The sequence below is a fragment of the Geospiza fortis genome, unplaced genomic scaffold (assembly GCF_000277835.1).
Source record: "Geospiza fortis unplaced genomic scaffold, GeoFor_1.0 scaffold145, whole genome shotgun sequence".
NCBI classification, from domain to species: domain Eukaryota; kingdom Metazoa; phylum Chordata; class Aves; order Passeriformes; family Thraupidae; genus Geospiza; species Geospiza fortis.
In genome coordinates, this window is record NW_005054362.1 from 2,645,332 (window position 1) to 2,661,931 (window position 16,600).

At 42.0% G+C, this 16,600-nt stretch overlaps 1 protein-coding gene across 1 annotated transcript in view; it reads right to left on the reverse strand.

Moving 5' to 3' along the window:
• IFT81 (intraflagellar transport 81) overlaps positions 1–16,600 on the reverse strand; it is a 37,191-nt gene that overhangs the window by 4,546 nt on the left and 16,045 nt on the right. The window contains exons 9-16 of the mRNA XM_005424018.2: positions 15,647–15,742; positions 13,746–13,892; positions 6,434–6,583; positions 5,079–5,207; positions 3,903–3,992; positions 2,891–2,977; positions 1,526–1,597; positions 1,353–1,438 (exon numbers count right to left, since the gene is read on the reverse strand). Coding sequence (XP_005424075.1) covers positions 1,353–1,438; positions 1,526–1,597; positions 2,891–2,977; positions 3,903–3,992; positions 5,079–5,207; positions 6,434–6,583; positions 13,746–13,892; positions 15,647–15,742 — 857 coding nt within the window. The remainder of the gene's footprint in view (positions 1–1,352; positions 1,439–1,525; positions 1,598–2,890; positions 2,978–3,902; positions 3,993–5,078; positions 5,208–6,433; positions 6,584–13,745; positions 13,893–15,646; positions 15,743–16,600) is intronic.

The window sequence follows — 16,600 nt, forward strand, 5'->3', positions numbered from 1 at the left end:
TAGAGCAAGAGCCCTCTCAGCCTCCATCACCTTTTCTCTGCTCATCCTTCTCCCTCCCCAACGTTTGTAGTTTTGATTCTTTGCTTGCTCTTACTTTGCTACACTCTTTAGTACCCAGTGTCTGAGCACTCCCGTGCCTCCCATCCTTGCAGAAGGTCTCTGTGATGGATGTTACTCTGGTCCTTCCCTTCCTGGAGATCTCTGCCTCCTCTTCTAGACCATGGAGATGCAGCTCCACTGGTACCAGTGCAAGGGGCTTCAGGAAAGGCTCTGATGGATTCCCCTGAGAGAATCCCTGGAGTTTTCCCACTGTCTGACACATTTCCCTATCAATGGCCATAAAACTGAGCAAACATGAATTTTAGAACTGTTTTGATAAACGTTTTCATGACTGGGAAGTACTGTGGTGGGAAAGCAAAGACCACCTTGTAAAACTACTGACACCAACTGGATTATTTTGTTGACAACAAGGATCTAAGACTTACTTTTCTGGAAAACAGAATTTCTATTTCATGGAATATCCTGAAACTTTGAAGAGCTAATTATGAAGAATAAGTTCTGGGTATTTTGACACTTTTACCAACTGGAAATTATAAATGTTTTGGATTTTCCTGATGCTTAATTTTGAAACAGTTTGTTGACTGTTGCCTGAATTTTGTTTCAGCTTTTACGTTGTATTAGAAGATTGAACATATACAAAATTTTCAACAGGATACTTTCACGAAAATATTTAGTTAAGTTACACTTAGTTAAGTGTAAAAAATCTCTATGACATGGTAACATTTAGACTTAGCACAGATAATGAATCCAAAATATCTTATTCTCAGAAAACATTTCCATCTTTGGCAGGAAAAATTTCTATTTAAAATAGAAAACTACACCAAAAATAATCAGCAGCTCAATTTATAGTATTTCCTGTTTCTCTTGCTGCCAGTCAAAGGCGAGGGGTCCTGAAAAGAGTCCTGGGATGAAGGAAGTGGCTTTTTACTGGAGTCAGTGAAACTGAGGGTAAGGATGGAGGTTCATGGGATGGTGCAGAACCATCCTCAGGGTGTGGGGCTGCCAGTTAGAGCCTGTCCTGGGCTGAGAATCTCCAGTGGGAGGGGCAAATCTCCTGCTATGTCTGACAGAACTTGTAGTTCACAGCAGTATAGGCTGGAATCTGAGACGCTTATTTTTAGATTATTATAGTGTTTCTAAATTTATCAGGTGAACTCCTCCAACCCAAATGCCAATAAGAAAATTCCTGACTTCAACCTCAGTTTGTGAATCTCCTTCAGGTGACCCTGAGGGGACAGAATCCTGCCAAAGGGAGAGAATCCTGCCAGGGGAGAGAGCCCTGCCCCGCTCACCGAACCGCCCTGCGCCGCTCCTGCGGCTCTGGGGACACGTAGGCCTTCATCTCCTCCTTGGCACGCTGCAGCTGGACCTCCAGGCTCTGGGAAGGAACACACCATCAAATACATACATGGGTGTGTATGTATAATTGCCATTTCATTTCACAGTGAACAGTTTGTGCTCTCACCCTTTTCATGCAGTTAATGTAACGGTAGTTGCTCTCTTCTTGGGCACACTCCTCAAGAAGCCCTTTCACTTCCTGTGGGAAAAGAATAAAATTACAAAGCACATGGTGACTGCAAGCTCCCAGGAGATGTCCTGTGTTGCCATACAAACCATGAGAGTTTATAATAGTAGTAATAATAATAATAATAATAATAATAATAATAATAATAATACCAAATTGATAATTTCTCAAAATGTTTATAAAATTTGGGCTTCTCACAAATCTCTTTTAGAGTGAAAGACAATTTCAGTCACAGTCAGAGATGCAAAATGGCTGTTAACAGGTTTTTATTAATGCCTGACTTGTAGCAGACACTTCAGCAGTGCTGCCAAGACTCCTGTTCCTCAGCACATCTGAAGTGCCAGGCACAGCTGTGAACAAGCATTTCCTAGAACACATCTGCAAAGTGCATGTTAGAAGCTACAGACATGCCAGCAGTATGTTAACCACCAATCAATAATTATATGGAGGAGTCTGGACATAGTGGGTTGCTCCATCTCTAAATGGTCCATTCCCAAAAAACCTCATGATCCCAATGGAATTCCTGCACAACATTTGCAATTCCAGAGCTCTGTCACTGTGTGATTTCCAGACCATCAGCTGGAAAACTGAATTGTACAGTTCAGCTCCTGTCCAGGTCAGTCAGTGGCTGTGATTGTCACCACAATGAAAATCACTAGGAGTTGTCTGCCAAGAAAAAAGGCCTTGATTGCTGTTGTAAAATAGTTCCTTTGGAAGGTCCATTTCATACCAGGTCCATATGGTAGGAAGGAACTTTTAGAGCAGGAAAATAACTGTATATCCACCCACACTTTAAACTCCCTGTTTACCTTGCAGTATATTCTTCTGAGGGCAAGGCCTTGAGAAAGCAAGCCCAGTCAAAATTCACAGGAGTGATGGAGTGAGACAAAGCAGGAATACAAGACAGTCCCACTTAATGAAGTCTCCTCACCACCAGTTTCAGTCATTAATTATCCACTGAATTTGTTGCTAATGCAGTGAAACTGCTAACTACATATAAAGATCTGTCTCGATCAATTAATCTTTATTTTATGGCCAAACTCTTCCCTAACAGACACTGTGCAGGGCAGCAGCATTTCTGGCAGACTCATCCTTGCTGATCAGAGCTGCACGAAGCACCCTGAGCCCATGTGCTGCTGCTCAGGACCTGTGTGACTGCAGCCACCCCCAGAGCAGCTGCAGGCATGGCCTGGGGTCACAGTGACTCACTGATTTGTGCTTTGCTCATGCTGGGGAGGCAGGGCAGCACTGCAGCCCAGCATCAATGCAGTGCAGGAGCCAGAGCCAGCCCCAGCCCCACCTCACCTGCTCCAGCGCCGAGCGATTGGTCTCCAGCCCGGCCGCACAGCTGTCATACTGCATCTTCTTCTCATCACATTCCTGAGTTAATTCCTTGGTGAAAAGGGCAAAAGGGAACATCAGTGAAATCTTCCTTTGGCTGGCACGTGACACTCAGGCCCCTCACACACCAGCCCCAGCTCCTGGAGTGTCACCTCACTGGCTGTGGTTACACAGGGAGGCCACCAACCCCCCCATCCTGGGGATCAGAGAGAAGGAAATTCCCTCTGTTCCCTGCCAGGGTAACAAGGCTGTGTTTGCAAAAAGAAAGAACAAATAATTATAAAAACAGACATTAAGAAAGGATCACTATAAGTGTTCCCTATGAAAAGCCAGATTTCCACTTGTACACAATCAACCTCTTTGCTGGATTTCATCTGCTGACACTTTGAATGGAACCATTAAAAGTAGGTTTTCTGGAAATTTCACTGATAGATAAATGCATCAGTTTATTTAATTCCATGGTAATGAGCCAACTTATGGCAGCTGTATACCCAAAAGACTTTTTTTCCCCAGCTCTCTATAAAATGTTGAGAACAAATGGACAAATCTGTCAGAGCCACAGACTAAAGCAGGAATTAGATCAATGCAGCCAACATTTGGATGAGAAGTTATCTGCAATCCACTCAGAAAAACAGCGTTGGTTGGGATCACCAATGCTGAAATACAGAAGTAGCTTTGCAACTAATCTGAAACTAGCTTTGCTTTGGGTTTGAACTATGACTTTTCACATTTTTCCCTGATGCAGTAATTTTTAAAATTGCTAGAAAGGACTGAATTCTGTGCCTGCACTGTCAGCTTTTACAAATCCCAACCTTTAGCACGTTGCTTGCTGCAAACACTGTTGACACATTCTGCTATTTCCAGCTTTCCCTCAGAGTTGATCATGTCCTTGTAGAGCCCTTCAGAGATCTGAAAATTGGATTTATTTGTGGGTTTGACTCGGTTTACACAGAAAGAAAGGAGTGTTTCTACAAACCTGGCAGTTCTGACGCAGCTGTCTCAGCTCTTTGATGACAGGAGCAAGGCTTGCCTTCTTCTCTGCCACCATGGCATTCAGCTTCTTCACCTGAGAAAGGGACAAGATAATATTCGTTAACTCTATAACCCTCATTGTACATTTATGTAATTAGGAATGTGAAAAATACAGAGAGAAAAAACGTGTGATGAAACCTTAATTATCCAACTGAAGTTCAGGCCTAATTAAGAAAGGGGAAAAGCCCATCTGGCAGTGGGGTCATTCCCACAAATGAGGCAAAATCTGCTCCCACTGTTCCAACTGAGGACATCCAAAGAAGTCCAGGGCACTGCCCTTGGGGCAGACACCAAAGAGCTGAAGGAGCAGGGGAGATGAAGGGGATGCACAGAGGGGGCTCAGAGAAAGGAAGAAATCCTTAAGAAAACAAATACACTTGCATAGGTTAAATAAAGCTTGAAAATGCTAAAACTGAGTCACTCTGATATATTTAGACTGAAAATTCAAATTGCATCCACCTTTCTGTTTGAGAGTAATTCTATTTTAGTTACACCATTGTATTTTAGAAGTGCCCTAATGAGTTAAAAAGATGCTGTTTTGCTTTTTTGTCTCTTATAATATTTTTAAATTAGAAATTCAAGTTCTTTCTTGCTTCTATGGCTATGTGGGCAGGTAAATTAAAACATGACAGTTCTAAGGGCAATTGAAAATCAGGCTATAAAGAAAAAGACAAGCTATTTAGCTCTTTAATCATATTAAGTATCTTTTCAACAAATGTTTAACTCCAGTGATTTACAAACATTTTAGAAAAAGCCTCCATTACACATTCAAACCATTTGTCTCTTTCAAATAATGTGTCAAATAAGAACAAATATGAAACCACTTCTGAAATCACCAAAAAAGTAAAAAATCAAAGGCAAGAAGATTTGATACCCCTTAAGTTTCTGAAGGGGATAAAAGAAGGATTTATTTGTAGGATTTTAAAGAAAAGAAATGCACATTTTAGTAAACTTTGTCAAGATCATCTTTGCAGATGTATTTGTTAGAAATATTTATATGTGTATAAACACAGATTAAAGGAAAATTATAAACCCAAACAAAAACATTAAATTGGGTTTTATATGCTGAAGAACCAGATACTCAAACTGAGGAAATGCAATAGTTTAAGACAAAAATCACCATTTCAGACATGTTATCTAATGTCTGGCCTTTCACTTCATCCATTTCACTCTTCACTGCAGAGACTCTTTCCAGCTCCTCCTGGGTGTAGCTGTATCCAGAGATTCCTTTCTTCTCCTCAATTGCTTGCTGCAGACACAAACAATCAATGCTGGTGTGAGTCCATTAGCCAAGAAACAGCAAATTCCTTCTTGGAGCCAAATACTGTGAAGAAGTGAAAAGGGTAAGTACTATAATTATTTTATTTTATTAATCAATTTATTATAATTAATCTAGCATCCGGAAAAGTAGATTTTATCTCATGCCTGAACAGCAGGACAATAAAACCCCTCTGTAAATACAAAATTTGGTCACCCAATGCTCAGTGAAGTGAACAGAGAGGTTCCACAGAGCAAAATGGGCTGGAGGTTAGGCTCTGAAGAAGTTCAATGTGTAAAATCTGTCTAATTGATCAGAAGATGCAGCAAATTATTTTGTAAATTATTTTGGTAACAAGAATACAGGGATTGGAAGAAAATACCACAGAGTGTTCCTGCATTTGGGATGCTTACAGTTATCCAGAGCAGAAATCCTTCTGGCTTAAGGAAGATTCATCAGTTTTAAATTTAAACGCATTTTCTTCTAAATATTGTGGGGTTAGAATGTTTCCTTCTTGCCTGCTCTTTCTTTAAATACCATTCCTATATATTTTACAGCAGTAACTTGGATCCTATTTGCTGCTGGCCATTCTCTAAGCCCTCACTACAAAAAACTACTTTAAGCATCCAGCCTTGCCCTAAGCAGCATTTGTACAGATTTACCATCCACTTTACAAAGCAGGGTCAGGCCCCTCAGTCTAAAAAGAAGCTGCAGACCAGTCCTGATGGACACAAAGTACAGCAGCCTCAGAGTCAAGAACCAAAAATCCCTTTTCTACCCCAAAAGCTCCTTCAGTGAGGGCAGCAGGAGCTGGGGGTGATGCACAATACCCAGCAGCATCCCTGGGATGTTCAGGCTGTTCCCAGGGCAGGGAGGGCTGGGGAGCAGCACAAGGTGATACACATTGGAATAATGGTGGAATAATGGCAGCAGCATCCTGGGATGGGAGGGCTGGGAGCAGCACAAGGTGATACACATTGGAATAATCCCAGAAGCATCCTGGGATGCTCAGGCTGTTCCAGGGAGGGCAGGGGAGCAGCACAAGGTGATACACAACACCCAGCAGCATCCTGGGATGCTCAGGCTGTTCCCAGAGCAGGGAAGGAGGGAGGGGAGCAGCAAGAGCTGGGGGTGATACACAACACCCAGCAGCATCCTGGGATGCTCAGGCTGTTCCCAGGGCAGGGAAGGAGGGGAGCAGCCCCAGCTGAGGGTACCAGCTGCTGCTGAGTGGCCTGGTGGCGCTGCCGCAGGAGCTCCTCGGTCCTCTGCAGGATCCCGTACTCGGCCGTGATTTCCGCCACCTCCTGCCGCCTCCTCTTGTAAAGCGTGTTCTTGCTCCGGAGCCTGCTCACATACTGCTTGAACTGGGGGGAGAGAGCAGCAACAGGGCCTTAGCACAGCATAAATGCAATTATCCTCTGTGTCCTGCACATCCAAATGCAGTGGTTAGTACAGAGGGCTGGAATTCAGGATGCCCGGGGTCTATTTATTTTCAGCTCTGCGTTCGTTCACTGAGGGAGATCAAGGAAAGCAGCTCCTCTGCTCTTTGTCCCAGCTCACTCGTTTGCAGGCCTGAGATCACTCCCTTCTGCTTGCCACCATTTGACAGCTGGAAAAGTAAATACTCCTTGCAAAACGTTATGGGAGTCATGGATAATAAAAACTTAATGCAACAGTAATTTGCACTTGTAACAGAGCCCCAGCCCTACAGACCAAAACATGGTAATAGCCAGCAGCTAAATTGGAAGGAAAGAGGACATGGGAAAAGATTCCTTTTTTAAATGTTCTCAGTAGTTAAAACTTGTTGTTCTCTTTCCTTGACTCCTGCAGACCTGGATGATATTGCTGGCTAAGGTTTCAAACCCAGGAAAATAAAAGCAGAGTCCTTGCACAGAAACGGAGAAATGCAGTATCTATTTCACTCAAAATCTGAAGCAATGGAGAATTTATATTTTTATTAAAAACTGAGTAAAATAATAAAAATCCTTACAGTCCAACAGCCTTAGCTAATTCACACCTGGACCTGTGTGTGTTCAGTTTGTAACACAAGCACCAGGGGCTGAAACGAACAGGTAAGATTTTTCTGTGCTTTAATGTTTTCCATCTGTTATGTAGTCTCAGCTCTTATTGTTGGATTTTACATGAGAGCTACAAGGTAAATGCCAGTCACAGCTCAAAAAATGCATTCAGATCCAGAGATGCAAAGCAAATAAAATTTATGAGAGTAAATGATGTAAGAACAGGCTTCAGAATGCTCCTGGATGAGGTGTTCAGTGTGTGGAGGGAGCACAGACCAGGCAGCCCCAGGAGGAAAATTAATCCCACTCCCACTGACACAGGTTTGAAATTCAAACATAAAATAACTTAAATTTCAAAATTTACATTAAATTTTCTTTTTGTGAAATTATCCCTCTCTCTTCTACAGAATAAACCCAAACCCCCAATGTGACCAAAGGCTAAGAGCCCCCAGAGTAACTGTATGTTCTATAAAAAGTGTCCTGGGCAAACTGCCCACAATGAAATCAACCCTGTTCATCTGCCATCCTGTGCAATATCTAGGCCAAAGCTGCCTCTCTCTTGCTACGCTCCAGAACTATTTTTAAAGCCAAAAGCTATAAACGTTTTTGGTGAAAGAACAAACCCACAAATTACTCAATGTGCTCTATGCAGATTGGCCTCTGTGAGGCTTTGGGATAACATCCTACATCCTGCTACTACCCAGGACAAGGATACACAAGGTCACCTGAGCCCCTGGCACATTTAATACAGTAGCACCAAATTCATTCCTTTTCATAGCAGATTCAATCACATCCTCTTCATTTATACAAAAGACTTTTTTTTTCCTTTAATTCCTTAGACAATACCAAGCTTTCTGTGATTTCCAAGTGATTACAAAGTATAAATACAATCTCTCCAACCAGCTGAGGAAAATCTAAGGGAAGCTCAGCCATCTGTCTTGATCCTTGGGACATTTCATTTGACCAGTGGAATATAATAAAGAATGAGGTAAAGGATTAAACTTAATATGTGACCACACAGAGCTATCAAATCTGAATGATCTTCTGTCAGTGCATCCCAGGATAAAAAGCAAACTATAATGCTCTTCACTTTTAAGGTATTGAAAAATAGCTCGAGTGGGAGGTAGGGTATTTGCATATTCAATATTCAAAGCATAATGTATTTTACAATGGAAGTCAAAGGATCTTGTTGATTAATGAACCAATTCCACCAGTGTTCTATTATTAGTTGATTAACTTAGGACTATATAATACAAATTTCATCCCAAATGAACTACAAGTTGCTCACAGTGACAACTGAAATCTGTTCCTTTTAGGAGGTGCATGTCAGCACAACCTCTGGCTTTTTAAAGCAAACTTAACCTTGCACGCAGCTTTTATTGCAGCAAACAAGGTAAAACAGATAAAAACAACAGTAGGAAAGTGATCATCTGTGTAGAAAATTAATCAATAATTTGGCAAAATGTTCAAAGACCTGATTTACTCCAAGGGGAGCACAGATTAGCTCCTCAAAATCTCAACTGACTGAAGGCTCCTTTAGATCCAAAGCCAAGTTCTGAACTGGAGCTCTTAGATTTGACTCTACTTAAATCAGCAGCTTGTAGGGATCTTACAGCAAAATTAGGCTTATTCAGCCTAAAAGCTGAGTCATTCCATAGGTTTCCAAAAATGAAAAGAACATATAAAATACCAATGTTTTCATCTGTGTGAGCATTGCTCCTGAGGCTTTATACACCTCATGTGAATCTCCTGATGAGAAATCAATGCCACAAAACACTGCATTTTACTGTGGTGAAAGGCCTTTTCAATAATTGGAATAGTTCACAGAGAAATAACATTGTTTGGCCACATCACTTTCAAGTGGAGTAACCAAAGGAATCCACTCCTGAGCAGCAGCATTTTCCCACAGACTGAGGCAGCTGCTCCCTGTGTCCAACCTCAGCAGGCTCATCCTGGAATTCCCATGGATCTGCCCATGAGTGATGTTCCAGTCAAGGCCATCAAGGCCATGGCCACCAGTAGCTTTTCTTTCCCAAGCAATTGAACATGAGCAGTTATTTCAGCTTCTGGGATGAAATGACTGGATGAGAACCAAGTGCTGGCATTAAGGGAGCAGTGGAAGCAAACCAGCCTGGAGCCTCTGTCAGCCCAGTCAGAGCCCCTGGAGACACAAAAACCATCCAAGGGAAAGCAAGCAAAGATTCTGCCTTTTCACTTGGCTATTTTTATGGGTGACTGTAACATAACAAGCCTGGAATGCAGATTATGGAACACAGTGAATGAAAACAGGACTTTGATTTCTCATAGAACACAGGCATGCACCATCCCTGGGCAGATTTCCTGGATTATGCTCCATTTTTTTGGAAGAATTCAGCAATGCACCTACTTTATGCTTCTCCATTTATTAGAATCTGGAAGAGGTTGGTATCACCAGATTCAGTCTCTCCACACTTAGTGAAGGAATTACTATAACAGTTCTAAATAAAAATCCAGTCTGGGATGTAGAAATGGCTTCTCCAGGGGCATCCAGAGCCTGGCAGGTTATCCCCTGCAGGAAAGGACACCAGCCTGGTGCTCCTGTGGTCAGGACCAGAGCCCAGCTCCCCTTTGCAGCCTTGGCTTTTCACTACAAGCTCCTCACCTCATCTCCTTTAACCTCACATTTGCCCCAGGAGAAGTTTTCACAAGGTTCTTATTCCAAGATTATCATTAAAGGAGAAAATGGATAAAGCTTGTTTTCTCCAAAGAACAAATCCCAGATAAATCACTCACTTTGGAGTCAAGTCTTTTAAAATAGTATTTTCTGCATTCATGCAGCAGAAAATCTTAGCTGACTATATCTATTTTCATTAAGAACTGAGGAACAGATGTTGTAATTTCTAACTAGACTAATTAATGGGATACAGACTGTCCAAAGTATTAAAATTCAGTTAGGAAAAGTTCCTGAACATGACAGGTTTTCCAATTTTTTTACTAAGAGGCTCTAAATTCAAGCTGGTACAGCCAATGTTGGACAGAGTTAATAACTCAGACATAGAAGGATGAGCTTCTAAAAGATAAGAGCAGTAGAAGCTCAGTCTAATAAAATGAAAGTATCCTACAGGCTGCTCATGGCACAGCTCAGCCAGGAAAACTCTTCCTTAGCATTTTCCAGGAGTGCTTGCTTCTGGTCAGGCAAGCAGTATTAAAGCAGCCATTGCTAATACTTTGAATCAATCCAAATATTTATAATGAAAACCCATTTTCAGTGCTCAGGGAAGATCCACAGGTCAGTGAGATCCAGGATTTCTCCATGGCAGGGGGTGCTCAGGGAGTGCTCAGCTCTGGGAGATTGCCTGAATCTCTGCATGTGTTTGGTTCAGGTGACAGGGAATTTCCACAGCAAAAATCTGGCAGATTCAGATGGATCAACAGCTCTTGAGGAAAAGTGGCAAGATCTTTGGTCTGAGGCTGCTTTCTCTATTTGCAAATGGAAACATTTGTCTTGTTTTCCCAGGGGCAGGTAGGCATGGATGAGCATTTGTATGGAAAAAAGATCAAACTCCTTTAGTAAATGCATGTGCAAACCTCACACAGCTGTGAACAAAGTGAGAGGAGCTCCCATGCCCTGTTCTCAAAACCAGATTAATTCCCACTCCTGCAGCTCAGCACAGCTCTGAGACAACTCTGAATCCTTGGGAAACTCAGCATTCTTGGGGCCCTGTGCTGAACTCTGGAAAGTACAATGGGTTGTGTAAAGGGCTAAAAATAGCCCAGCTTTACCTAGGATCACTTGTAATTGAACCATCCAGCATTCCAAGTGTCAACATGTGATTCCCTAATTTTCAGGATCTGACAGCTGCAGTGAGGAGCTGCCAACTGTGCCCCCTGCTCACTGCACTTTGATTGAAGTACTTAAAAAGACTTCATAATCCACAAAGACAATTTATTCCTACTTTTTTGTGTTTGATGTAAGTGACTTGGTTACTCCCTGCTGCTTCTCCTGAGTTCTATCCAGGTGTAAAACCTCTCACAGCCAGTGCAATGCTCTCCATGACTGTGGAAGAAAGCAAAACACCAGCACCTAAAAACCCAAGCCAGGCCTGACCTTTTGGTGAAGGAAAGGCTAAAACCACCTCAGCTGGAGATCCAAATGCTGCTTTGGGAGCACCAGTTTGGAAGGTGCTGATTCTTCCACTGCCAGGTCTTGAGAGTGCCACGGGATGTAACAGGACAGAGCAAAGTGAGACAAAGCAAAGATTGGAAATGGTGGGTGTAGGAGAAAAACAATGCTTTGATTTAACTATAACACTTTGATAGGATTAAAAAAAATCTATTTAAATTTAAGACGGCAAAGCTAATTGTTAAAACTCCCTCTTTCTGCCTTTTTAAAAATGGAGGAACTAAATGGAAGAGGAAAGTGCAAGGAAGCTCTTGGCTGTCAGAGTGTGAAGTGAAGGTTGAATGGACACACTCCTCCTGTCCCCATGAACTGCAGCACTGACTCACCACCACATTAATCAACATTTCCTCTGCTATTGCCTCAAAGCTGGAGCACTGAACCAGAAAATACAAATCCTGAAGCAGAGCACACCAGAAACAAACCTGCAGCAGGAGGTTGGCTGGGAGTGAGGAGCCCAGGCTTTCACTGGGGAGGGAGAACCTGCTCATGGCACTTTTGCTTCATCACCTCTTCCCTGCCAGCCCTGTCTCATCTCAGCCCTGGCTCCTCACACCCCCTGTGAGGCAGGACTGGCTCTGTGCATTTGCCATGGACTTGGAGGAGATGCAGAATCCACAGCACCAAAGCCCTGGGCTGCAATTCTGGCAGCAGGCATTTACAAAGAATTAAACATCACTGTCTCCACCTTCCAGATGAGGAAACCATGACCTTTGAAACAGAAGTGACCAAAAACCATCAAGAATTCAATTCTTTTCCTAGTCTTTAGGCACAGGAAACACCCTTTTTACTGCTTTGCAGTGGTGCCTGTGAGTACCACTGCACTTCACCTAAGGAAGTAATAAACATGAACAGGACATGGATTTATATATTGACTTCCTTGCCAGTACACATTTCCTTGCAGAAAATATTTCACAACCAGGAAATGCTTCTTATGAAAAGACAAACACTTCTGATTTTAAGCCAGGGGTTTTTTTCCAAATTGCTCATTTATCCTTCTCTCTGCAAAATGAAGACTTGAAAATATTTTAAAAATCAAAAGCAGAACATATTTGAACAAAAGGAATGCAGGCCATGTCCAACACAGATCTTGTCCTTTTTCTGTCTTGAGCCACTTCCTTGTGTCTGACAGTTAACTTGAGTTTTTCATTACTAAGCCTTTCACAATGTTGTGAGGTTTCCTTCCTACCCAGTTCTCCTCAAATTTCTGTGGATCAGTTTCTTGTCTCCTGAAGAATAGGCACAATTATTTCTTACCTTACAGTGCCTGTGCAGATAATGTAAAACATATGCTGCTGTCTTGGTAATACATTCTTGTTGATTAATTAAACACTTCTTTCCATCACATGTCACAAAACACAATTTGTCAGCTTTCTGCTTTAATTTTTGCTTAAAAACTTGTCAAAGGCTCCAGCAATGTGCCCACTGGAGCTGGAAACCCTGGAGTGGAGAGAAATCTTATTATTGCTACCAAGGGAAAGGGAACAGTGTGTGATGGGAAGAGAAACCAACATCTTCATCTTCAAACAAATTTCCACATCCCTGTGCCATTCCTCCCACCTGAACTCTTCATCCACACTTTCAGAATCCTTTAAAAGGAACTGATTTTGTGGAGCAGCCACGTCCTATGGGATTAGGAAGGGAGTTCCTTCTAAAAAGGGCGTTCCCTGTATTTAGTAGTATGTAAAAAAAGCACAAAACCAAAGAACAGGCAAGTAAAGAGTGTGTGCTTCTGGCTAAATGGTGGCAGTGCAAAGACAATACATGGGAGAATGATATTAACTCAGAGAATGATGCAGATAAAATTCTCTTTAGTTTAGTGACTCTGCCTGTAAGTTCCCGTAGCAGGATTCTTTCCAACTGGGAAAAATTACTGGCTGAAGAAAAGTCAATTTATTTTGCTGGCAAACCAGTAGCAAACTGCAGCTCATTATTCTTTGCAGACTTCTGAAGCAGAAAAAGCTGCTTTGAGAAGTACAGCTGCCAATCTCACTGTGCCTGGGCCACACTGTCTGTGCCAGCCAAAGTGGTGTCACAGCTGAACCTCAGGAGGCTCTGGGAAATTTGGGTTTTAAGTAAAAACTTTCGTGGGTAATAAATACCACAGGACTAATTACATCTCTGATAATCACTGCTATTATGCTTTATAATAACACAGATTTTTTTTACATTATTTATAATCATACTGACCTTTCTGGTTAGTTATTCACCATCACACCACTGTGATGATATTGCCATTATTTGGAATATTAATCCAGCCCAACACTGAGTCCTTGTACACGTTGCAATGGATTAGGCACAATGTGAATAAGAGAAATGAATCATTTGAAAATAGCTACAAATCCCTACCTCATCCTCAGTCAGGAGTTCAGAACCTCCCAGCCCGTGGGCCTGACTGTTCTTCTGCTCCACCTGCTTCTCCAGGCTGGACATCTCCTCCTTGGCAGCCTGAAGCTCTTCTGCCTTGGCTTCTTTTTTCCGGGAAATTATAGAAGCCTGCAAGATCATTAACATAAAAATGGCCTTGTTTAATCAGGAGAAAAATTATTTTTAGATAAAATGTATAAATTATATACAGCAGGTTAAACCACAACCTCATTGAAGCTGGCTGCAGCATCTCAACTTTCTCCAGAATGGATGAGGTTTCCAGCACAGCCTTTTTGCCCAGACTCAAGCTGATGTATTTTACATTTTAGATTTACATTTCTTCACTTCATTTTTTCATTTTCATTGAGGAAAAAGGCAGGCATTTTCTGCTCCCTTTCTTCTGCTTAGTCCCTCTTGGTGCATATGTAAGATACACCAACATGGCTTAACTGGAAAGTTATCCAAGATTTCACAAATGCCATAATACAGATTTTTATAACTCCAACCTACTCCAACCTACAGAAATATGTTACACTAAAGCAGAACTGAGCCACTAAATCTTGGCAAATAGCTAGAAGATGATGAATAAAGCAATAAAGTACAGAAATAGTGTAGATTACAGATTATTTTTTCTTCTTAGTCTAGAAGATAAAACACTTAAAAATAATATTTTATACAAGACTGAATACTTAATACCTGAGTTTTGACCAGAACAGATTTGGTAAGTATACATTAGTTCAAGGATTTTTAAAAAAAGCATTTTTCTGTATCCTGTTGAAAAATAAAATAACACAACACATTCATTTAGATGCAGGTACAGGAATTTGAGGCATGGCTCATTTCTTCATGTGAAAGGGAAAACTTACAAAAAAATGAAGCCAAAACACAGCAGCTTTCTCACACTCAGCTGAGAGGACCAGCTTTCTCCCTAAATAAATCTCCAGCAGAATTGTGCTGGGGTGGGAGCTCAGCTCTGCTGCACGAGGTGTCTGTGGTGACAAACCAGGGGACAACAACAGAGCTGATTATTTTGTGAAACAGAAGCCAGACCCTGGCAGGAGAAAGCAAAGAGCTTCCCAGGCTCTGAGCTCCCAGCAGCAGCCTCAGCTCCTGAGGTGGACCGTCCTTGGTCCCAGCAGATTCCAGAGCAGGATTCTCTCTCAGGAAGAGCATCTCATCCAAAATAAAACAGAGTTTCACTTTGCATTTGTGACTGAACTACAGTACATATCTCATCCATATTTTTTCCCTCCCACTGGTACATTTTACTTAAGCCTTTTGATTTTTCAAGCCATCACCATAAGCATCACACTGAAGATCTTCCATAAAATTAGCAGTGGTGCAGGTAGCCTGGAGAAGGAATCACTCAGGTTCTTGGGTAAGTTCTGAAATTCTCTGAGTTCATCAATCCTTTTTATAACTTGGGAATTTACTAAGACTGGACCAGACAGCCCATTTTACAGCAAGATTATTTTACAGCCTCAGGATGAGAAATCAAAGGATTCCTTCTTCAGAGATGCAAGGGAGAAAAATGGCATTAGGTCAGACCTAAGGAAGGGACAGAGCTGCAGCAGGCACCCCATGCTGCCTTGTAAGAATCCATCCACAGCTGGAACTTTACCAAAATAGCTCCTCCAAAATGCCCCTTCCAGAACTGCTGTGCTGCAAGGACAGCAGTCAAAACCTTCACTGACACGACTAAAAGCAACCTTTGACTCAGCCCTACATATGTTCAACACTCTTTATTTTCCTTCTGACCTCCATTGTTATGTATTTCTACTGATGATGCTAGATAAACCAAAGGAAAAAATCAGCATGGAAACCAATCAGAGATTGATTTTTTCCTCCTGCTTCTGCTTAAACCACATTTTGTTCCTCCTTACCTGCTGGCGATACATGGAGAATTTACTATCAGCTGGCTCATAGGTGATGATCCTTTTCTCAATCAGCTGATTCATTTGTGCAGTGACTTCCTCTATCTGCAAGACAGAGTGGAAAACTAAGGAAACAGAGCTTGGTGTCTTTGTCTTCTCCAAGAGTTAAATGCTTTGCAACCCAGATTTACAATGCAGCCAGTTCCTTTTTTTAAAACAGAGAAACAGACCCAAAAAACTCTGTGAGTCATTAAGTATTGGCCAGGAAGAGGCTGTTTTTGCATTTCCAGTTCTGTGCCTTTATGATAAGGCAGAACCATGATGTTGGCCCTGAAAATGAAGTAAATTGGTGCATGTGGAGAGAAAATGCAGTGAGTTGGTACAGAAAAAAGAAATTGCCACATACTGAGTGAAAAATGTAATTTTATTGACATGAACTAAAATTCCCTTTCATTCAACCATTTAACAGAAGTTCAAAGGGAAGCAAATAAGGTTAAGTGATAAAGATTTCATCAACACTTTGTAGAGTCACAGACCATCATATTCCAGGTCTGTGGTGCCTTCTCCTTCTGCCACAAGATGCACTTGGTTGTCCTTAGTCCCAAACTGCTGAGCTTCACTCCAACCAAAGTTTCTGGAGCTCTCAGCCACAGCAGAGTGCTGATTCCAGCCTTGCCAGTGCCCTGGGAGTCCCACCAGCCATGGAATAAACAACCACAGCAACTTTCCTTTAATTCCCTGCTGCTGCTGAGGGAGCAGTGTGAACATTGCTGCAATCCCAGGGAGTCAGACCAGAGCACAGGGACAGTGCTGGGCATCACCTGCAAGTTCTGGGAGCAACATCCATGTGCCTGGAAAACTGAGAATCTCAAATAAACTGCTCAATAGGACTAAAAATACTCCAACACCTGGAGAAAAAAACCCCAACTCTCCTGTGAATTCTATTCTATTAGTGGTAGAACA